Source organism: Ascaphus truei, chromosome 6, assembly GCF_040206685.1.
Source record: "Ascaphus truei isolate aAscTru1 chromosome 6, aAscTru1.hap1, whole genome shotgun sequence".
Lineage (NCBI taxonomy): Eukaryota > Metazoa > Chordata > Amphibia > Anura > Ascaphidae > Ascaphus > Ascaphus truei.
In genome coordinates this window covers 84,975,320-85,000,153 of record NC_134488.1, presented here as the reverse complement: position 1 = coordinate 85,000,153, position 24,834 = coordinate 84,975,320, and the positions used below count along the sequence as shown (strand labels likewise).

General features: G+C 41.5%; 1 protein-coding gene across 1 annotated transcript in view; it reads left to right on the top strand.

The window, feature by feature from the left end:
• The first annotated feature begins 3,150 nt into the window (after positions 1–3,150).
• TNFRSF25 (TNF receptor superfamily member 25) overlaps positions 3,151–24,834 on the top strand; it is a 79,416-nt gene continuing 57,732 nt past the window's right edge. The window contains exon 1 of the mRNA XM_075604972.1: positions 3,151–3,493. Within this exon, the coding sequence (XP_075461087.1) occupies positions 3,455–3,493 (39 nt within the window). The 5' untranslated portion in view covers positions 3,151–3,454. The remainder of the gene's footprint in view (positions 3,494–24,834) is intronic.

Genomic DNA, 24,834 nt, shown 5'->3' with positions numbered 1-24,834 from the left:
GTCGGCAACCAGCCCCCCAATCCACAAGTATATGCAAAAACGGTCAGAGGACCTCAATGTACAGATAGATATGGACGAGTGGGAGGATATCTGGGAGTTGGCCACAAAGACCTCAATCTGTACAGTGACAAAAGAGAACATATATAAAATACTATTCCAGTGGTACCTGACCCCGGCTAGGCTGAGCCAGATCTTCCTCGGCACTCCCAACCTGTGCTGCAGGGGATGTGGTCAAAAGGGGGACATGGCCCACATTTGGTGGTCATGTCCGGAGATTCAGAGGTACTGGACAAAGATCCAGAAGCTTATACAAGAAACTACGGGGCTTCTTTTCCCCCTGGACCCCTTGACCTTCGTGCTGAGCAAACCTATAGACGACCTGCCCCCCCCCCCCCTGAGTAGACTAGTATCAGCTATCCTAACCGCAGCCAGATGCTCAATAGCGGCGGCGTGGAAACACACCAAAGCCCCAGCGATAAACACGGTGTTGAGAAGAATAGACGAGGTCATGGCCATGGATGCTCAATAAAAAAATGCCACAGTTTCGGAATACCTGGGACCCCTGGAGCGGCCCGCTAGGACTAGGCCTGCATTAGGCTGTCCTCGTACTGATGGAAAGGGAGGAAGAAAACAGGGTTCCCCCATCCTCCCCCACACCTCCCCCCCCAGTATGTCTTCCCACCTCCCCCCACCAACTGAAAAATAACCATTTTGGGACAACATGTTGTTTAACTCAGTTTAAAAATCTTGTCATGTGCCTATGACATTGTCGTCATCATTTGGATGTATGTTGTTCTCAATAAAAAAAAAAGTGATACAAAAAAAACCTCCTGGGTTGCTTTCACAGTATGTTTTGGGTCATTGTCCATCTGTAAAGTGAAGCGCCGTCCAATCAACTTCGCTGAATTTGGCTGAATCTGAGCAGACAATATATCCCTATACACTTCAGAATTCATCCGGCTGCTTCTGTCTTCTGTCACATCATCAATAAACACTAGTGACCCAGTGCCATTGTAAGCCATGCATGCCCATGCCATCACACTGCCTCCACCGTGTTTTACAGATGATGTGGTAAGCTTCGGATCATGAGCCGTTCCAAGCCTTCTCCATACTTTTTTCTTCCCATCATTATCGTACAGATTGATCTTAGTTTCATCTTTCCAAAGAATGCTGTTCCAGAACTGGGCTGGCTTTTTTAGATATTGTTTGGCAAAGTCCAATATGGCATTTCTATTCTTGATGCTTATGAATGGTTTGCACCTTGTGGTGAACCCTCTATATTTGCTCTAGTGAAGTCTTCTCTTTATGGTAGACTTGAATAATGATATGCCTACCTCCTGGAGAGTGTTCTTCACTTTGCTGGATGTTGTGAAGGGGTTTTTCTTTACCATGGAAAGGATCCTACGATCATCCACCACTGTTGTCTTCCATGGACGTCCAGGCCTTTTTGTGTTGCAGAGCTCACCAGTACGTTCTTTTTTTCTCAGAATGTACCAAACTGTTGATTTGGCCACTCCTAATGTTCCTGTTATCTCTCTGATGGGTTTTCTTTTTTTTTTGCAGCCTAAGGATGCCCTGTTTCACTTGCATTGAGAGCTCCTTTGATCACATGTTGTGGGTTCACAGCAACAGCTTCCAAATGTGAATGCCACACCTGAAATCAACTCCAGACCTTTTACCTGCTTAATTGATGATGAAATTATGAAGGAATAGCCCACACCTGTCCATGAAAAAGCTTTTGAGTCAATTGTCCAATTACTTTTGGTCCTTTGAAAAAGAGGGGGCTACATATTAAAGAGATGTCATTCCTAAACCCTTCCTCCAATTTGGATGTGAATACCCTCAAATTAAAGCGGATAGACTGCACTTTAAGCCCATATTCATTATTTAACTGTAACTTGAATGTATTTTGGTACACAGCCGAAATAACAAAACTTGTATCAGTGTCCAATTATTTCCGGACCTAACTGTATATTAAGCGTATATGCAGAAGAAGCAATTTTATGGAACTGAAACAGGACTTTGAGACATTTGTGTTCCCCATATTACATTTATAAATAGAGCATGTGTCTCCACCTGGCAGCGGTCTTAGATAGTGGAAGAGGGAAAGGGGCTTTTGTTCTAAATATGAGTACTGCAGGGCCTATTAAATACACTGTGTATTACATACATGCAGACAGGTAGTAACATTCTGGGGGAAGTAATAACATTTTTAAGATCCATACTACTTTTGAACATTACTAAAGATGATAAAGCCTTGTTATTCAGGAACTTTGATGATTGGAAGAAGTCCCTAACCAGCATTTATTATCTGAGATCTGACTCCAAAAGCCTGTTCATGGTCCCAAGGTTCAGCAAAGTAACCCGCCGCTCCTCCTCTTACCATGCACCCCACAACTGGAACAATCTACCGGAGACTCTCACAGCCACCACCAGTCTTAGTACTTTCAAAAGTAAAGCTGTTAGTCACAATTTAATCTGGTCTGTAACTGTTACATACGCCTATAATATATATTATCTCTGTGCATACAATGTCTTGTATACAATGTATACCATGTTCACTTATGTAACTATGTATTTGTAACCATGTATTATTTGTCATCTTAACACTATGCCCAGGACATACTTGAAAACGAGAGGTAACTCTCAATGTATTACTTCCTGGTAAAACATTTTATAAATAAATAACCAAGCCTGTGCTTTTGACAATTCTAATATTAATGTTAGCAAAAACATATATTCTGATGCAGTAGATAAATCCACCCCATCATTTAAGAGGGACCTGAAGCTGGCAATCCATTTAAATATAAATAATTTATCTTAACAGGAGATAAAGTTTGAGAGGCTGAAGAATGGGGGTATCACAGAATCCATACGCCCCAATACTCTTGGAAACTACAGTATACTGTATGTCTTTGCTGTCTTACAATAGGATTGTTGCAGGTTTGAAAGAAATGTCTCTGTCGTCACCCACATTATAAGGCCACATTGACGTTGTGTGCTTTATGGACAGAGGCAATGACGTTATTGTTTCCTTCTCCTATGGCAGGATATTGAATTGTTTACGTAAAGCTCCTCAGTCAGGGCATTTTTTATAAGCTGTGACTGGTAACTCGAATCTATTTTTCAGAAACGCTCTTTTCATGTGGTTAAAAAGCCTACTTGCCTTCCTCTCGAAAACGTACTTCCCCTGCCTGGGTTTTAAGTTGAACTGCCTGCAATGACTTATCTCCCTTGCATGGGTTATGCAATCAAGAACACATAGAAAGACATTGAGTTATCCGACCTCGGTTCTTACTTATTTCAATTAGTTGTCATTTCTGAGAGATGTTCATACGCAGAGCTCCTCTAGGCTTAAGATAATATCTGTGGTGCGGCCTAACATGACTGAAGAACAGTAAAAAAAAGTCAAAGGGATTTTTATTTTTTTTACAAACTGAATGCCTGAATGTAAATGATGAAGACCTTTCCATGCTTCTTGCTGCTAATTCAGGTAAGTAACTATTTAAAATCCTTCTCAGAGAGCAAACTGCAACACATCCCTGTAAAATGCATTGCAGACTTCTTTGGTGTTGGAGGTGTTATATTTGACAAATACATAAATCAATGAAAGTATTGTATTTAACTGATCTCTTCAAGCTGTATAGTTATATTTTTGTTTAGATTTGTAATAAATACATATAAAGTTAAATTGTTCTTTCAACCATTGTTCAATAGCTCTTATATTGTCAAGCAAGGCACAGCTCTTGTTTTCTTTTCATTACAAAAAAACCTGTACAATTTTTAGATTCAGTCAACAAAACTTGAAATTAAAAAATGTGTTGAGAGACTAATTTAGAGCTTTATTTACATGGTAGCCGTATCAGTTATAATGAACATAGCTTTCTTTACCTTTCTTTGAAAATAAGATCCATAAGATTAAAAAGAGTGGCATTAGCCATCATACTTTAATGAATATACCCCATTGACCATAGAGTACACTACTGTATGTGAACCATCCAGTGTATTGTGTGATATTGTATAGATTCCTCAGGCCCTCTGCATGTCTCATTGGGACCCGGATCACTAGATACATAGGGGACTATTTACTTAGAGGGAGTTTTAGGGTTTGCACATTTAGCCAAGTCATGTTTTGTATTAAATAGGAAAATGCACTGCCCTTGTAACACATTTACAAAAACACTAGTAAATGCAGTCTTAATTATATTTTGTGACATAATTAACGTACTGTAGTGAGAGCACAAGGCATATTAATAAATTGGTTGTATTGTCAATTGTAAATGGTAAATTAAACAGAATATATATATATACAGTATATATAATATATAATATATATATATATATATATATATATATATATATATATATATATATATATATATATATATATACATAATAGCCAATAAAGAATATCACTTGTGAGCACATTCACATGTCTTAGACGAGTCTGCAACCCTGCCTTTCAACCATTATGACCCAGCACACAGTGTTCCCACTGCAGCAAGGGATTCTGGGAAATTACATGCAAATGAGCACACAATGTGTCACCTTTTACCTGGAATATCCATTCACATGGAGCCCATTTAATCTGATGCATCGCCGTTCACACAGCTTTTAAGCACAGCATGGAACTAGCAAAGCAAGTACAAACCACTCACAGACATGTTTCAACCTTGATGGGTATCATCAGTGTGAGGTTGGTTTATACTTGCTTTGAAATATTTCTAGGCTGGGTAGGTTTACCATACATTTCAAGTTATGGTGGGTGAAAAAGGCGACAGAAACCCTCCACCGTTAGCATATAGCCAATAAAGAATATCACTTGTGAGCACATTCACATAACTTAAAATGTATGGTAAACCTACCCAGCCTAGAAATATTTCAAAGCAAGTATAAACCAACCTCACACTGATGATATCCATCAAGGTTGAAACATGTCTGTGAGTGGTTTGTACTTGCTTTGCTAGTCCCATGCTGTGCTTAAAAGCTGTGTGAAAGGCGAAGCATCAGATTAAATGGGCTCCGAGTGAATGGATATTCCAGGCAAAAGGTGACACAGTATGTGCTCATTTGCATGACATTTCCCAGAATCCCTTGCTGGGTGATAACGGTTGAAAGGCAGGGTTGCAGACCTGTCCAAGACATGTGAATGTGCTCACAAGTGATATTCTTTATTGGCTATATGCTAACGGTGGAGGTTTTCTATCGCCTTTTTCACCCACCATAACTTAAAAAAAAAAAAAAAATATATATATATTTTGTATCCAATCCAATTATATATATTGGAGAAACAAGAGAAAAAGCGCCTGATCCATGTGTAAAATCTGGTAACAAAATTTTAATAAAAAATCACAAGACAAATGCACACTCACAATTTGTCAATGCAAATTAAGCATTGTATGGGTAAACCCATGCGCCAACAAGTAGCTGCTTGCCGAATGTTTACTTCAGTACATCAGACCTCACTTCTACCGGTGCATCACAGTCAGATGTCCCTCCAGAAATTCAGGTATACAGTCTGTTGTTCCAGCATTAGATGCTGTGTGTGGCTCAGGGAACATCCTCCCTCTCCTGGCAGCAGACGCACGAGCTATTCCCCCAAAAGTAGCTCCTTGAAACCACGTGCCCTACGTGTATGCGTTTCTTCCGATTGACGGATTTCATCAGGGGATCCCTGGGGATCAGGGGATTCAAGGAGCTACGTTTGGGGGAATAGCTCGTGCGTCTGCTGCCAGGAGAGGGAGGATGTTCCCTGAGCCACACACAGCATCTAATGCTGGAACAACAGACTGTATACCTGAATTTCTGGAGGGACATCTGACTGTGATGCACCGGTAGAAGTGAGGTCTGATGTACTGAAGTAAACATTCGGCAAGCAGCTACTTGTTGGCGCATGGGTTTACCCATACAATGCTTAATTTGCATTGACAAATTGTGAGTGTGCATTTGTCTTGTGATTTGTTATTAAAATTTTGTTACCAAATTTTACACATGGATCGGGCGCTTTTTCTCTTGTTTCTCCAATAGAATTTGCTGGGAGGTTGCTGACCCCAAAGAAGAAGCAGCCCGGACGTTGTAATCTCCATACAAAATCATCAACTTTTTTTGTGGAAAACACATATATATTTTTTTAGTTAATTTTTTACACGTTTTTTTATTTTTTATTTTACATTTTTTAACATTTTCATTTTTTGGTTAATACATTTCACCTAATCATATTATATTTTGATAATCATATTTTCAGTGTTTTTTGCAATAATAGTTCATCATTCATCATTTTTTATTCAATATATTTTTTAACACACAACAATTATACATATACAATTTTTTATTTTTTTTTATATTTTACACACTCACCATCAATACTTATGACCACCATCTGAGTTCCTATATATATTTTATAATAATACATTTTTACAATTGTTTTATACGGGTCATCTGTGCTAACATTTGTTGTGGTTTGTTTGTTGTCAGGAGTCTACTGTGGGGCTAGTATACACCCAGGCGCGGTTGAATCTTTCAATTATTATATCTATATATATATATATATATAGATATATATATATATGCATCAGTACCGTGTTAGCCGAGCTTCAATAATCAAAAAATAAATAGATGATACCGTTCTGTGGCTAACGAAATGCTTTTATTTGTGCGAGCTTTCGAGATACACTGATCTTTTCTTCCGGAGATGTTACAATGAATGAAGCAAGCAAAGGGTATACTTAAAAACAGTGTCTCTTGGAATGTTATCTGTGCTTGTCCCTCCCCCGTGTGTGGATGTGATTTATGGGTAGAGGTGTTAAATGGTTCCTGAAAGTTAGTGATGTAAGAGTGTGTTTGTGTACCTGTGTGAATATAAATGAATGGAGAGCCCACTATATATACACATATACATGTTATTTTCTTGAAACAATTTACTATCATCAACATTTTGTATATTATATAAACTGTATGTGAACATTTGCTTATAACTTACTGGTTTAGTATCAATACCACATATAGTCAGGGAATAGTGATATTAAGGAAAACAAAAAAAAAAAAATATATATATATATATATATATATATATATATATATATATATATATACCATAATACTGAGTTAAGTTATGGTGAGTAAAAAAAGTGACAAAAACCCTCCACAGGATAGCAAATATGCAAATACAAACGTATGCTCATCTGCATGTCTTAAGCAGGTCTGCAACCCCGCCTTTCCCCATTATCACCCAGCATACAGCACTTCCACTGCAGCAAGGGATTCTGAGAAATGACATGCAAATGAGCACACAGTGTCACTTTTTGCCTCAAAAAACAATTTTTAACATGGTTCCCTATAGGCTTAAGCTTGCTGCATGGTCACAGCTTTGAGCACAGCCAGGGTTAAGGTGCATACCCAGAAAACCACCCACAGACAACCACCCACAGACCTTGATGGGTCTCATCAGTGTGGGGTTGATTTTAACTGGATATGCATAAGAGGCTATGGGATAGGCTATACCATAATACTGAGTTAAGTTATGGTGAGTAAAAAAAGTGTGCTCATTTGCATGTCATTTCCCAGAATCCCTTGCTGCAGTGGAAGTGCTGTATGCTGGGTGATAATGGGGAAAGGCGGGGTTGCAGACCTGCCTAAGACATGCAGATGAGCATACAGTTGTATTTGCATATTTGCTTTCCTGTGGAGGGTTTTTGTCACTTTTTTTTACTCACCATAACTTAACTCAGTATTATGGTATAGCCTATCCCATAGCCTCTTATGCATATCCAGTTAAAATCAACCCCACACTGATGAGACCCATCAAGGTCGAAACAGCTGTCTGTGGGTGGTTTTCTGGGTATGCACCTTAACCCTGGCTGTGCTCAAAGCTGTGACCATGCAGCAAGCTTAAGCCTATAGGGAACTATGTTAAAAATGGTTTTTGAGGCAAAAAGTGACACTGTGTGCTCATTTGCATGTCATTTCACAGAATCCCTTGCTGCAGTGGAAGTGCTGTATGCTGGGTGATAATGGGGAAAGGCGGGGTTGCAGACCTGCCTAAGACATGCAGATGAGCATACAGTTGTATATATATATATATATATATATATATATATATATATATATATATATATATATACCATTACTTTGACCTAATGCTATTTAATTAAAGCTGGTACAATACTTTGCAGTGCACTCAAATTGTGCTCTTTACATATAATGTAAAGAAGCTACACTTGACTATGACTATTAGAAAATTGAACCCCAAGGCCATCACAGAAGTGTGAAACTATATAAAGTACCTAAGGATTTACAACTCTGAATTGTTAATTGCTGTGGCAGAGCAAAATGGGGAATACACCGACACAAATGTTTTTTTCCCCAAAAATATGTTTTTATTTGTTTTCTTTCCTTTTATGAAAATTGACAGAAGTAAAAAGGTAAAATATTGTAATACCAAATAAAAATACATTTAATCAAATACATTCAAAATGTGAGGTAAAAAAATCACAATGTTTACAAATATTTATGTGAATACCTTTGAAGGAAAAGAGAAGGAGAAGAAAACAAAAAGAATGTTGTATTATTCCAGAGGGATTAAACTCTGAGTTAATGAGAAAAACCGTGAGAAGTCATATATTGGTCAGTTAAAGGGGTTACACAACCTTGTGAAAGTGTTGTCAAGGAGTCCAAACTGAGAGGAATTTACCCTCTGAATTTTATAGAATGGGTATGTTTCTCCATTATCATCATGTCCCGTATGCGCTGGAGGAGAGAATGTAATGGTGGGGCATTAGTTTTTCCCAAAAGGTTGCTAAAGTACATCTGGCGGCTGTTAAAAGATGTATAAGAAGCTTAAAATGATTGGATAAGATCATCATCTGAGGGTATTCGCTAATAACAAAAGATAAGGATTTAGATGGACACCAATCTCCAAAATGTCTGAAAAAGGTCTTTGAGCTTCAATCCAGTATTTGACAATAATAAGGCATGACCACCAATTGTATGATAATGGTATTATATACCAGTGTCCAGAATTCCTCCAGCAAAGACCCGATGCGTTAGGATAGATCTTCCTCAGTCAAATACCACTTCATCCAAACTTTATATGTGTTTTCTTGAATGTGAGTGAATACAGGGCTCTTTTTAGCTTGTGACCATATCCGTCCACTCTTCAGTGGTTAGTTCCGACCCCAAATCCTTCTCCCAAATAATGGCATAACCTGGTTTGCGTAAATAGTAGGAGCTTATAGACCGATGAGACTCCGTTATCCAGTTCAAATAAAAAGTCTCGAATGGAGTCTTTCCATTGGGCCCCTCCCCGCAAATACAACCGAGTGTGCAAAATGTTGCAATTGTAAGTATCTCCTCTGTTATTCTTTATTTAGTTTATATTTAAATTGGAGATCTTGAGAGTATTGAACCTTTGCAAACCAAGTCCATCACTTTATATATGTTATTAGCTTTCCAGGACAGGAAGGAGTTAGTATGGAGTCAGAGGGAATTGTGGGTTACTAAACAATGGGCTCAATAGTGAGGGATATAGAGTAAGAACCTTAGCATTAGATCATTTGTCCCATATGTGGCAAGTATTTTGTATTAAGGGGCTTGCATTGTCAATATAGGGTCTATGTTTCCTGGGGAGCCAAGGTAGCAAGTCTAGGTCAAATGGGCAAATCCAGTGCCTCAACTGTGCGCCCGCCTGCCCACCACTCACACATCGTATTCAAGCACATCGCCTGACCACCCAGGTCCTGGCAGCGGCTGCAGGATGTGTACAATCCAGTGATTCAAAACTATTCTCAGTTCATGCAAGAATTTAGACAAATGTTTGAAAGATGATATGCTACACAAACCGAGGACAAAGAAATGCTAACTTTACATCGAGGGGAGCAGGATTTGCTCAGTTTTTGATTAAGCCAACAAATTTCCTGATAAACCTGGCTAAAGTGATTTTTGGAAAAAGGGAAGGAGCCGTTTAGCAGTTTCCATGAGGCAAACAGAACCAAAGAGTGTGGTGAACACCTGAACGTAATCATATTGAAAACAAATTCAGGTCCCCTTATTTAGAGTTCACATGTTGATCATGTTATCTTGATAAACAAACTCCAGTGCCCTGGAATAGGGAAGCATGCTTTAAACTGGTTTCAATCCTACCTATCAGGTAAATCCCAACATGTGTCTATCTTGGACACTAACTCCAACCACTTAGATATCACCTGTGGTGTCCCGCAAGACTCTGTTCTGGGGCCCCAACTCTTCTCAGTGTTCATTAATGATCTTCCTACAGCTTGTAAGGGAGCTTCAATACACATGTATACGAATGACACAATCATATATGCACACAGCCCTAGCCTCTCCGACCTTGGACACGTACTTCAATCTGACTTTGAAACTTGAAAATTAGATTTCCCAAAACAAACTGTTTTTAAACACTGACAAGACTGTAACAATGGCATTTGAGACCAAAGCTACATTTCTAAAACTACAAATGAATGAGCTCCAGATCAGAACCAACTCTAATACCATCCTAGCCCCTCTTACAAGTTTAAAATATTTGGGCATATGGTTTGATGCCCATTTAACATTTGGGGTGCCCATTGATACCCAGATAACCAAAACCTATGACAAACTAGGTGTACTTTATAGGAATAAATCCTCTCTAAGTCTGCTGGTCAGAAAGCGCATCAGCAGATGCTAATGCCAACTATAGACTATGGGAACATAGTATATGGCACGGCACCCCAAACTCACCTTAGCAAACTTAATACCCTCTACAATTCAATATGCCGCTTTGTCCTCCAATGCAACTACAAGACACAAAAAGCGAACAATATGTGCCTACATTATCGGACACTGGAACTCAAACCATGGACCGCAAACAAGTGAAAAACATGGCTGCTTTAAGTGCCAGTATCATTCAGTGCACAAAGGGGCATAAGACTCAAGCTCATACAATAATAATGACAATAGAATCGTTGCAGAGCTGCCTAGCTCAAAACAGTAATATAATTGAATAAAGTGCAATTGCATGATAGATCACCATATAGAACAGTGTATATGTATGTATATCTTTATTTATATAGCACCATTAATGTACATAGCGCTTCACAGCAGTAATACACGACATAATCATATAAATAACAAATAATACATAATGGGAATAAGTGTTTCTGACATAAATGTGACATTTAGGAAAAGGAAACCCTGCCCTGAAAAGCTGGTAAGTAGGAAGAACGTACAGAGACAGTAGGAAGGTGTTCTGGTAAGTACATAAACATATCCCTAGGAAAAACATCACAAATACAGTAGAACAAATATCATTAAAAAAGAATGACAAAATCCTACTACTTCAAGCAGCCATGTCTTTTCTCTTGTTTGCTGTCCACGGTTGCATTCCATTGTCATAGGCATGTATTGCGCGCTTTTTACGCACATCACATGGTCGTTGGCTGCTTTTTGGATCAGACATGTGTCCTTTTTTCATGTGCTGTGTGTGTGTGGATATATATATATATCACTTGTGCAAGAGTGTTAACTAGAGCAGGGTTTTGCAAACTTTTCCCTGTGCACACCCCTGCCAGCTCTCCTCTGGAGCTCGCGCCCCCCCTCCACTTGGCCCCGGCGCCAAATGACGCACAGTCATGTGACGTCACATTGCCATGGCAACGTCACATCACATGATCCCGATGCGTCATTTGATGCCGGGTTACCATGACGACGTGTCTCTGGAAGTTAAGGTAAGTGTGTTATAAAGGCCTCGTGCAGTCCCCCGGCATTTCATTTAAATGCCTTGGAGAGCGCTGGATCTCCATAGCTGCTGCGCACTCCCCCTCCCCCCCCCCCCCCCAGTTTGCACACTCCTGAACTAGAGTGATTTTTGTTATTTCGAATCTGGAAGGTAATTCATTGGTCCAGGCGACTCTTCCCGGGTCAAGGGTTCAGGTAGTAATCCTGAAATGACAGCAGACCCATTTTTGCTCTATGTTATAATATCCAGGTCTTAGTCTGGGGAGTCTTTTATCATGTTTTGTAAAAAGTAATTGGTATATTCATTGGGAGGTTTTTAAATAAATATAACATTCTTGGGAGAATATTCGTTTTAAACCGTGAGATAGTGTATGTTCCCATTGTTCTAAGTCTCTCTGCATGGAAATGAGCAGAGAGGGGTAATTTACCTGAAATAAGTTCACTATTCGAGGGGTGATATTAATTCCCAAATACGTAATATGAAAATGGGTCCATTTAAAGGGAGATTTCAGTTTCAATTAATCTTGAGTGTTTTGTGATATAATACAATAAGACCCAAGGGGGTCGAAAAGAATCCTACGATAGCACTCGCTGTGGATATCAAAGTGGTGACCATATAAGTCCTAAAGGTATAAATAACCTTGATCACAATTAGTCCAATCCCATTATCTCTATTCCAAACATTATGAAGGAAATGCAATTATTCCGGGAACGCTCTAGCTTCAAGATACATTTCTCCAAATCTCACGCATTGAATCTTACTATATCACAAAACAACCAAAGCGATGACCTATGCCGCTTAACCTATTACAGTTAGTTGATTACAAATGAAAGGATTACATTTAGGGAGCAAGTACTTAGGAAATATTAGCAATAGTACAATAAGACCCAAAGGCGTCCAAAAGAATCCTACGATAAGCTCTCGCTGTGGATATCAAAGTGGTGACCATATAAGTCCTAAAGGTATAAATAACCTTGATCACTATTAGTGATTATGGGTAAATGACGTCACTGATACACAACCTCCTATATAGATCATGAATGATACGGACGAAAAATAATAAAGTTTTATTTATACCAATGCTTAAAAATGCATGGAATATATACATAAGTAATAAAAAAAACTTCCATGAACAAAGGGAATAGGCGGTTAACCAAAGCTAAATGTAGTGTGAGCCTGATAGGCATACACCAGCATATACCAGGCAAAATAAACACCTGTATTAGGTGTGTGGGATATGCTGTAGTTATAGCCATGATACTGATATATGTAGTCAATGCCACACAATAATACACAAACACATGAATGTGTCAATATGAGTTATACAAAAAGGTGCATGCGGAGGGTCAATTTTAAATTTATATACCCATCAGCCAGTACATATAAAATGCGATAAAGTACCATGTACAGCTGTGTGAAAAAGAAAGTACACCCTCTTTAAATTCTATGGTTTTACATATCAGGACATAATAACAATCATCTGTTCCTTAGCAGGTCTTAAAATTAGGCAAATACAACCTCAGATGAACAACAACACATGACATATTACATCATGTCATGATTTATTTAACAAAAATAAAGCCAAAATGGAGAAGCCCTGTGTGAAAAACTAAGTACACCTTATGATTCAGTAGCTTGTAGAACCACCTTTAGCAGCAATAACTTGAAGTAATCGTTTTCTGTATGACTTTCAGTCTCTCACATCGTTGTGGAGGAATTTTGGCCCACTCTTCTTTACAAAGTTGCTTCAGTTCATTGAGGTTTGTGGGCATTTGTTTATGCACAGCTCTCTTAAGGTCCCGCCACAGCATTTCAATCGGGCTGTGGTCATAGAATTCAAAGAGGGTGTACTTTCTTTTTCACACAACTGTATACCACCAAATAACACCATACCCGCAATATATGTAGATAGTTAAAATGACAAAGTTGTCAGTAAACCATAGTTAGGAAACTCATGGTGTACAAAGGTATCCTCTTGCACTGTCTAAGTGTTAAATAAATGGGAGTGAACATGGACCGGTATAACAATGTAGTCTGCGGCTGGAATTGCCTTTCTCAATCGCTTATACTGGCCGTGTATCAAAGAGCTCGATCCGCCATTTCCCTGGACGTCACAGTCGTGAGATCAAGATCCCCCGACGCCGTTTTGCGTGACACGCGCACTTCATCAGGGTGAGGAGGAGTGAGGTTGAAGTCTCAATGCCACCTTAAATAGCATATCCACGAAGGCGTGGACCCGCAGTAGCCAATGGAATGTCTGCAGCTATACTGGTGTGTGAGTCCCTGAACAGTTCACTTAATTGCAGTAAACGATCTGAAGCACTATTGTTGTCACATTATTTCATGTACCTAGAACAGCAGTCTCCAAACTTTTCATTACGAGGGCCACATCGTATATTCTACACATTTTCACGGGCCAAAGAAAAAAAATCAGTTTTATAAATGAATGAATACGTTTTATTTGGATTTTTTGGATTAATCAGCATGATTCAGAACAAAAGAGAAATGTGACAATTACAAAGAAATCCGTGCTTATACTGGGTAATGCCATAAAATGAGCCAAAATGTCCAACCTTAACAAATGCACATTTTACACATTTGGCCAGGAAATGGTTCATCAGCCATCTTTGCTACAAACAATCAGATTGGGGATTTAGTTCCCACGATCTGATTGACTGAAATACCATGTGACGCCGGCCATCTTGGATTTAGTGATGTCATGGTAAAGGGAAATGAAGCACAGCCATTTTGATCAGCTGGCTTCATTTCCTTTAAATTACGTCATAAAAAAAAGGGTGGGGCACATGGTTTTAACAGCCAATCAGATGGCTGTTGAACCATTTCCCGCCCAAATGTGATGAGGAAAGAGATAGATAAGGGGGGAAGAAATTGAGGAACACAGAGGAAGGAAAGAAGAAAATACATTGGGGGAGAAAAGAGTGGAAGATATGAGGGGGGAAACAAGAGAAATACATGAGGAGGGGACAACAGAGAGTAACACGGGGAAAATATGGGATGACATGACGTCTGTGTGAGACACACTATGGGGGAAAAGAAGAGGGAAAGTCAGAATGGCATAAGTAATGGGGTGGGATAAACAGACATGAGAGGGCAAAGTAGATTATGTGGTAACTGTTGACAAGGAATGAATGGGGCCCTGTTCTTCAAATATTTCCTGGGTCCAAATATTTCTGTTGGCGACTCTGGCTACAGTTTCTTAGATATTGTTTGTTGCAGTAATAAATCGCTGCAGGAGTTAACAATCACTCATTTTGGAAGAGGAGTTTATAATTGTAAGAAAACATCTGTTGTGTTCCACCGTATGAGAATAAAGGGCTTCATATACAGTAGAGTGCTAGATCTGCTTATCTGATTTTTGTTCTTTTGGAGTTACTGTAAAACACACACACACACACACACACACACACACACACACACACACACACACACACACACACACACACACACACACACACACACACACACACACACACACACACACACACACACACACACACACACACACTGCCTAGGGGTCACACTCGACTCCTCTCTCACATTCAAAACATTTCTAAAACCTGTCTCTTTTTCCTCCGCAACATATCGACTGCTAAAACTCTGACTCAGGCCCTCATTCTCTCCCGTCTTGATTACTGTAACCTCCTGCTGTCCAGCCTTCCTGCCTCTCACCTGTCTCCCCTACAATCTATCCTAAACGCTGCTGCCAGAATCACTCTACTCTTTCCTAGATCTGTCTCAGCATCTCCCCTCACTGGGTAAGTGCATAGAGAATAGAGACAATTAGACACGAATTAGAGACAATACACCTACCATCACCCAAATCACCCCAGTTGTACCCTATCTCCTGCCGCCAGGGGGGGGGGGATAGGGGTGTGACACATGTCTAGAAAATGAATATGATCAAAAATAAGTGATTTTTTTCTAAATCCATAAAGCAAACAAAATTGATAACTATTCAAGTAAAGCAGTTTGTGCTGTTACACATCACATAAAGGAAAATGTATGAAACGTCTGTCTGCATAGGTATTGTCTAAATTTCAGTATGCAGTACTATGAGCCCAATCATGTAATTGTATGAAAGGAATGTTTTCAAATAGACAACGCTGTTGCCAGAATCACTCTACTCTTTCCTAGATCTGTCTCAGCATCTCCCCTCATGAAAACCCTCTCCTGGCTTCCGATCAAATCCCACATCTCATACTCCATTCTTCTCCTCACTTTTAAAGCTTTACACTCTTCTGCCCCTCCTTACATCGCAGCCCTAATTTCTCGTTATGCACCGTCCAGACTCTTGCGTTCTTCTCAAGGATGTCTTCTTTCTACCCCCTTTGTATCTAAAGCCCTCTCCCGCCTTAAACCCTTTTCACTGACTGTCCCACACCTCTGGAATGCCCTTCCCCTCAGTACCCGACTAGCACCTTCTCTATCCACCTTTAAGACCCACCTTAAGACACATTTTCTTAAAGAAGCATATGGATAGCACTGTGGATATTCTGAACACATGATACATAAAGCTTGGCCCCCTGCAGACGCACTTACCAGAACTCCCTCCTAATGTCTCTGTATGTTCTCCCTACCTACCAATTAGATTGTAAGCTCCTCGGGGCAGGGACTCCTCTTCCTTAATGTTACTTTTATGTCTAAAGCACTTATTCCCATGCTCTGTTATTTATTTGATTACCACATGTATTACTACTGTGACGCGCTATGTACATTAATGGCGCTATATAAATAAATTGGTTTCTCAAACGTTCCAGGGGGAGCGTATAGGGAAAAGAAAACAAAAAATACACATATAAGTGCAGACGTTCCAGAAATCAATTAGATGTGAAATTGTGTCTTGGCTCATATAGTTGATCTACTCACAGGACGTTACCAAATAAAAGGCAGTTGACAAATAGGGTTGCCACCCATATAGGTAGTAGTGATCAGGAACCCCCTTTCGAACGCTCCGTCAGCAAGGTGTATGTTACATGTAGGATAAGAGAGAAAGCTACATAGTGCGATCAAATTGATAGATAAATCTTTATGTAAAACGGGGATAAAAAATGTGCACTTACAATGTGCCAATATAAAACAAGCGTGTACACTGGCGACACACTTTATTCGAGCTTGGCTAGTCCCACGAATTCGGGTATACCCGGGTGTATTGAGGTTTGTGACTGTTTTCTGCCCGAGTGCATTGAGGTATTTTCCATGCAGGGATTGAAGCATTTTATTCCCGCTGGCTGCAATACTGCACAGTATATATATATATACTGCATTACAATTCATGAATTTATGCCATCTGGTAGACACGCGAAGCATTGCAGCCTATTAAATCCTAATCATTATCATTTAACAGATCAGCCGCCCATCAGCCAGGCATAAACCCAGGCTGGGAAGGCAAATGCAACGGGGCTTGTCAGAGGTGAGGAGCGGCGCATTCCAGGTATCTGCCAGGTACATACCGGGTATTTGCTCGAATAAAGTGTGTCGGTGCAGTATCACACAAATTGGTGAACTTAGAGGTTTGCCGAACTGCTCACCGCCTCCCTCAGGTGTGTAGCTGGCTTCCACAGCTCGGTTTCTTGAATCAGAGTTCCCCTCTTTGTGCCCGTCAGGATATGTGACGTCACGGCTACAGGGCTGGTTTGCTACGGGTCGCCTCCAAGTCCAAAATTGAACCACTCAACGCGTTTCGCCCAGCTAGCAAGAACTGTTGTCGGCTTCGTCAGCCGACAGTATTTTCTGAGTCAGTATCTTCTGATTATTTTAGATGAAGCATTTCTGTGAAAACTACAAACAAGTACTAAGGAGAATGACTTTGTATATAGCTGTCCTTGCTCTCTGCCTAAGGGACTCATTAGCCAGAAGAATTTGGACATATTAAATGATAATATGATTTAAATATGCGCTATAATATATGCACTTTACTTTTCTATGTTAGCAGTTTAAACCATTAGGAATCAAATAAAATAGTTATATTTTTTAAAACAATTAGGTTAAAGTGCATTAATGGTTGGATCAGTAACTTAACGAACGTGACCTACTTACCAGATTGTTTCTGCTAGTGCAGGACATGACAAATAGATTTCCCCAGTTGTGGGTTAGTTTATGTTAAAATGTAACCACAATGAGGCTGGGTCTTATTTTAAGATGTCATTTTATATTTGTTAGGAATTTTCAAGAGATGCTCTGGTATGGTTACATTTCTCAACTGAAAAAAGACATACATGTATTGCAACTGAAAAAAGACATACATGTATTGCAACTGAAAAAAGACATACATGTATTACAAGTGAAAAAAGACATACAGTACATGTATTGCAACTGAAAAAAGACATACATGTATTGCAACTGATAAAAGACATACATGTATTACAAGTGAAAAAAGACATACATGTATTACAAGTGAAAAAAGACATACATGTATTGCAACTGAAAAAAGACATACATGTATTGCAACTGAAAAAAGACATACATGTATTGCAACTGAAAAAAGACATACATGTATTACAACTGGTGCCACTAGCGCTAAAATAACACTTAAATTATTATTCGGAAATGTATGCTTCGTAGCATTCAGTCCTGTTTAATGAAGGGTTGTTAAGCATTTTAACTTAATAAAAGTATAATTTGGGAAATTATCTCTTTTTGTCTAATGTTACTAAAGATGTTTCATACCTCCTTGCGGCCCCCTCCTCTATTCCCCTCCGCTAGCCATGTATTTCTCTGCCACCCGTCTCACTCCTCTTTCCCCCCCTTCTCTTACTAACTCTCCCCTTCACCCCTCTCTCTCTTCCTCACTCCCTCATATCCTCTCGCACTCTCCCCCCCATTCTCTGTCACAATTACCTCCCTCTCACTCAATCCCGATCCCTCAACCCCCCCTAAACCCCCCTTGTCACACACAATCCCTCCCCCACAATAATTACCCCTCCACAATACCCACACAACCCCCCACAAAATACATACAACACTACCCTCCCCACAAATGCATGCACTACTTTCCTCCCAAATACACACATACAACACTAACCCCCCCAAATACAGACTTACAACACTACCCTACAAATATATACTTACACTAACCTCCCAAATACATATTTACACTAACCCTCCCAAATACATACTTACACTAACCCTGCCAAATACATATTTACACTAACCCTCCCAAATAAATACTTACACTAACCCTCCCAAATACATATTTACACTAACCCCCAAATACATATTTAGGCTTACCACGCCAAATACATATTTACACTAACCCCCCAAATGCATACTTACAACACAACACCCCAAATACATACTTATGCTAACCCCCCCAAATATATACTTAACCTACCCCCCAAATACATACGTACACTAACCCTTCCAAATACATGCTTATACTACCCGCCAACAGGGGGGGAAAAGGATACTGGCGTCCCAGGCCCCGTGTGTCAGGGGGGCCCGGCCACCCTGCTCGGCCGGGCGCCAGTTAATTACATTTAAAAAAATAAATGGCGGCGAGTCTCGTGGTCCCCGTGCATGCGCAGGGCAAGCAGGGTGTCCTGCCTCTGCCTGTGGGCCCACACCCCACGTGGGATGGAGGGGGAAGCGCCAAGACAGGCCCCGTGCACGCAACCCAGCCTCCCCGCTGCCCATGTGGGATGGAGTGGGAATCGCCAAGACAGGCCCCACGTGCGCAACCCAGCCTCCCCGCTGCCCACGTGGGACGGAGTGGGAATCACCGCACACGTGCACAACCCCCGCGCACGCAACCCACCCCCTCCCCTACAAATACATACACTTACCTTGGGGATGGTATCTGGCTTTCCACTGCCACTGTGGGTCTCCCTCACTCTCCCTCACTCTCCCTCACTCTCTCATGCTGGTGGCTGTGGGGGGCACGGCTGGTTGGTGCTGGAAGTTGAGCCCGTCCAGACGTCGGGCCCAACTGTCCAGCTGCTGGGCCTCTGGTTGCTGCCGACCCTGGCTCTCACACACTGATGCAGGTCTCCCTCACACTCCCGCGCCAGGCTCCCCTGCAGCCACGGACCAGTGACACTTGTCCCGGCTCTAATACCTCCCTCCCCCCTCTGTCGGCAGTCCTGCTTACAACCTAGATCATTCTAACTATCTCTGTGTTTTGAAAAATCAGCCTGGTTGATTTTTGTGGAGGTTGACAAACGTGACAATCTAATGTGTTAAAGGCAGACAATACCCCCCCATTTTTTAAAGCATTGTTTATTGCTATTGTTTGTGTGTATATATATGTGTGTGGGTATCCCCTGCTACAAAAGTATACACCAGTGTTTCCCAGCCAGGTTTCCGCAGTACACTGGGGTTCCGTGAGATGATCAAAAGGGTACCATGGGATTTTGCCAATCTCCCGGAGCAGAGAGAGAGCAATGCAGCCAATCAGGAGGAGGTATCAGGAGCCTGCAGGCTGTGGCCAAGCAGAAGAGGATGAAGCATTATGGGCAGTAGAGAGGTGTGTGTGTGTCTTTGTCCTTTGTGCATTTGTTCTGTGTGTGTGTGTGTGTGTGTGTGTGTTTGTTTTGTGTTTTCTGTGACCTTCTGACCCTCTGACCCATCTGCCTCCCCTGACCCCCCACCCCCTCTGATTCCCCTGCCCACTCTGACTCCCTGTCTTTCTCCTGTGGCAGTCTCTCTGTCCTGTGCTTTCTGTCACCCTGTCTTGTTATAGGAGTGCCTCAGCAACTGAGCACTGTGCTTAGGGGTGCCCTAGAGAAAAAAGGTTGAAAAACTCTGGTATGCACAGTGTGGACAGTGTAGAAGATCAGAGCGTCTGTGCACACACTGTAATGCAGCAGCACTAACACTCAGAAAGTTGCAAGTTGGCTTCTATAAAATAGATTTTTTTCCTGAAATAGAATATGAAATGGTGCAAATTAGTGCACACTTGGAGTTAAATTTAGAAAAAATGATGTAACAGTCAGATAATTTATAAATAACATACCTGCAGTCATACTCTCACCCCCCTCATCCTCACTCACCCTTCATCCTCTCACCCCCCTCACCTCCCTCTTATTCTCTCACTCGAGATGTACCTGCAGCTCAAATGAGAATGGGTGGAGGGAGAAAACCTCCAGTCACACTGAGAATGGAGCCTTTTCTCCAGGTGACCTTCACTCCTACCAGTTTTTTTTTGTTTTCACCTCAGGGCCATTTTCTGGTACTCAGTAGGTGACTTACCAAGAGTTGCTACCTTTCTTGCCATTCGTGGCCATGATATGTGGCTGTGGTTGAGTAGGTCACCCATTACCCAGTCCCTGTGGCTGGTATAGATAACCAGTGTCACTTCTAGAAGGTGCTTGAAATCAGCATACTTTAGTCGCCTGAAGAGGATTTTTCCCAAGCACAGTCTTTCCATGATGTGCTTAGTTTCCTCACCTCTGAGGAGGACTCTTCACTCAAGATCCTCTTCCATTTTACCAAGTCTTCTTTCAGCCGCTTGGCCATGAGTTTTCCCATGCATTGGGCTATATTTTCTTCGCTTAGACGAGGGTGACCACCTGTGTCTAGTTCTGTATCAATGATCATGGGTGGTTCAACCTGGGCGGAGTTTTTATCCACTCTGGTTGACCCCTGTGGCATCTGTTTGGTAGTCGGTAGGCTTATCATCTTGACATATTATTTATTGTACACTGAATAATTCTTCAAAGTGTGGGGAAATCCCAAGTGATGTCTGGCGGGGTACAGTATCTCTGCTATAGTAGACCAGGGGCTTTCGATCAACAGCTTTCTCATCCATCACAGGTTTATCCGCAACATGCACGACCCCCTTATCAGTAGAGGGGTCATTTGCATTTGATTCAGGATACTTAAATTGGAGTACATCAATTTTTTTGTAGTTCTCACACCTAACCGTTAACAGTGGCCTCTCTTATTTGTAATTGGCAAACCTGTAGTTGTGTGCCTTTTTCCCTTGTAAAGACAAATAGACAATCAGTGTTGCATCTTTAGAGGTGTGATCACATATATAGTTCTGTCTCATTACAGCTAAAGATTTAATCCTTATAGTGACTATTTTCATCGTGAGGAATCTGGATTGGGCTATGTGGGCACGGTAGCATGACTGGATTTGTTTTGCGAATCTCCGTCGTAATTCTGTTCTTTCCTGAATTTTGAATTAAACGAGTGTAGCACTGAGACAGCATTGCGGCTTGCTTGGTTGTGACGTAGGACTTGGATTTAATACTACAAGCAGCTTCCTTCATTTTCCTGTAGCATCTTTGCTGCAGTCACTTCCTGACATTTGATTGGAGTAAAATTACACATTGCTTCAAATGTTCATAGTTCTTTCTTTGTTGTTGCATTCTCCATATTGACAGGCAGGCTGCTTTATTCTGGAGACACCACTGACAAGTTTTCGTTCCTCTATAGGCAGCCTGTATGATGAGCGCTGCAGAGTGTTTGCGCAGATACCTTACTCTCTCCAACCTTCCTTGGATGAGAGCTTGACCATATTTCTGGAGTTTTAGCACGCTTCTCTTCTTTCTTTCAGAGTCTGCTTTGATTTTAGAGAGTTCCAATTGCAGACACAGGGATTGCTCTTTTTCTGGAGAAGAGCTCCATATCCTTCTTCCAGTGCTAACTGTACTTCCTACTTTCCTCATTGGAATAGTTGCTTCTCCTCAACTTCTTTACTGGCTTGATCAGCGAGATATTAAACCACTTCTGTCAGGTTTCTATTCTTTCTTTTCACAGTCTCTATAACCCTCAGGGCCTCCTCCATTTACGCACTTCTGAGTTGAGACCCCAGGTCTCCTGGTGTGAGACTTCTATCTCTACACTGGCGACACACTTTATTCGAGCTCGGCTAGTCCCACGAATTCGGGTATACCCGGGTGTATTGAGGTTTGTGACTGTTTTCTGCCCGAGTGCATTGAGGTATTTTCCAGGCAGGGATTGAAGCATTTTATTCCCGCTGGCTGCAATACTGCACAGTATATATATATATACTGCATTACAATTCACGAATTTATGCCATCTGGTAGACACGCGAAGCATTGCAGCCTATTAAATCCTAATCATTATCATTTAACAGATCAGCCGCCCGTCAGCCAGGCATGAACCCAGGCTGGGAAGGCAAACGCAATGGGGCTTGTCAGAGGTGAGGAGCGGCGCATTCCAGGTATCTGCCAGGTACATACTGGGTATTTGCTCGAATAAAGTGTGTCGGTGCAGTAGGTTGAGGTTGTGAAGCTCCTTCTAAGATACTTCAAGATCCGTACTAAGACTGCAGACATCTTTTTGAGAGACTTCCAGCTCCGCCTTGAGACTGGGAAATTCCTTTATAGACATTTTCGTTGTGTGTGGAGACTGCTGATCTCCACCTTGTGTGAGGCATCCAGCTCTATGCAGAGAGTGCGAACTTTGTTCTTTAAGTCTGTGGTGAGTCCGCTGACCTCCTGGCCATAGACCTCCAGCTCTATACTGAGAGCCTGGACCTCTTTTCGAAAGACCTTCTGCTTGGTACCTGTGAAACTCTTTCTGGGAGACTGCCAGCTCTGCACGGAGACTGCAAATCTCTTCCAGAGAGACTTTGAGCTCCATACTGAGGCTGCAAAACTTTTTTTGAGAGCGTCCCATTCTATAACGAGACTGAGGCTCTCCCTTTTAGCCTCCTCCTTCTTCTCGTCCATGGCGGTAAGTTCAGCATTCGCCATCTCCAGAACTGTCAACAGCTGGCGCTGTAGTAGGGCAATGTATCTGGCCTGCTTGCCCACAACTTCTTTAAACAATTGTTCCTGGTCTGTTGGCAGTGCATCTTCAGGATTGGTCAAGAGATCGTCACTTGCTTAGTCAGGCTACGCTTCCTTGGTATGGTTTGTTGAGGGTCTCTCCCTATCAGGACTGGAGAGACACGTTTGGGTTCCACGACCTCTGCCTTGGGCCCTCTGGGGATTCTGTCATTCCTGAAGTGAGTTGTCCATTTGCTCTAGGCTACAGGGCATCTCGGCCCTCCTTTTCCTCTGCATGATTTGTGGATATTCTGACCCTTCCATTGGAAGTGAAGAACCTTGCTTCTTTTTCCACCTTTTTGCTTTGGATGACTCAGTCGCATCAGTGACACTGGGTCTCCTTTTTTTTGGAACTTCAGCTTCATTGCATCCACCATGCTTTTCTTGCAGTTGCATTAGCTGTTGGAAATATTCGGCGTTCAGCTGTTCCTGCTCTTGCTGCTGCCAATCATATTCACGGTCGTAGAGTCCTGTCTTTTTGGTGCGTGGAGAGTTCAGTCAGCTCCACTATCCTAGGGGTGTTTTGTGGGTGCGTTGCGCTTCTGGGCACACATAAGAGAGACATCCTCCTTTTCATCGGTATCCTCGTAGGACCGGAACGGACACTCTTCCGTGTGGCTGGATTCATTACAGGAACACCACATTTTGCTCTCCACTTTGGTGGTATCAGGGGCTATTGCAGCGATTTTCTCCGCATATGCTAGAAACCCAGCTGGAAATCCTACAGGTGAGCAGACTTCACTTGCAGAGTTCATAGCTCTCACAGGTGTCTCTGTAGACTTTTTCTTTTTCTTAGTGGCCTTTTAAAAAAAACATGGGGTTTTTTTGGAGGGGGGAGGTTTTTCTTCGAACATGTGGTGGGGTAGACTTTGGTCAGGGTCAGTACCTTGTGTGGGTCACCGTGTTTCACAATCCCCCCAGTCAGACTGTGGTGGCGTGGCTCTCTCCAGGGCAGTGTAGCTTACTTGCCTGGATGTGTAGCCCTTTAATTCTGGTCACTTCTGCATGTGGTTCTTTTGTTCTTTGTTTTGTTGCTTAATCTGTTGCAGGAACTGTAGGCAAACAAAAGCACAACAAATTTTCCCGGGACAGTTTCTCGTACAAGTTTTTTTAGCCACAATTTACAGTGTAGAAACTGGGGGTCCCTCTGAGCCAAATGCCACTGGTTACCAAGACAATTGCAGCTAAGTTGCCAGGTTTGAATCATCATCAGGGAACAAAATGGCTGTCAAAACTCAGGCCAATAGGAAGCTGCAACATTATCGTGGCTTCCCATTTAAAACCAAGGAGGTAATACTGGTAACTTCACTACTAAGTATCTCTGGAACTAAGGGTCTCCAGAGC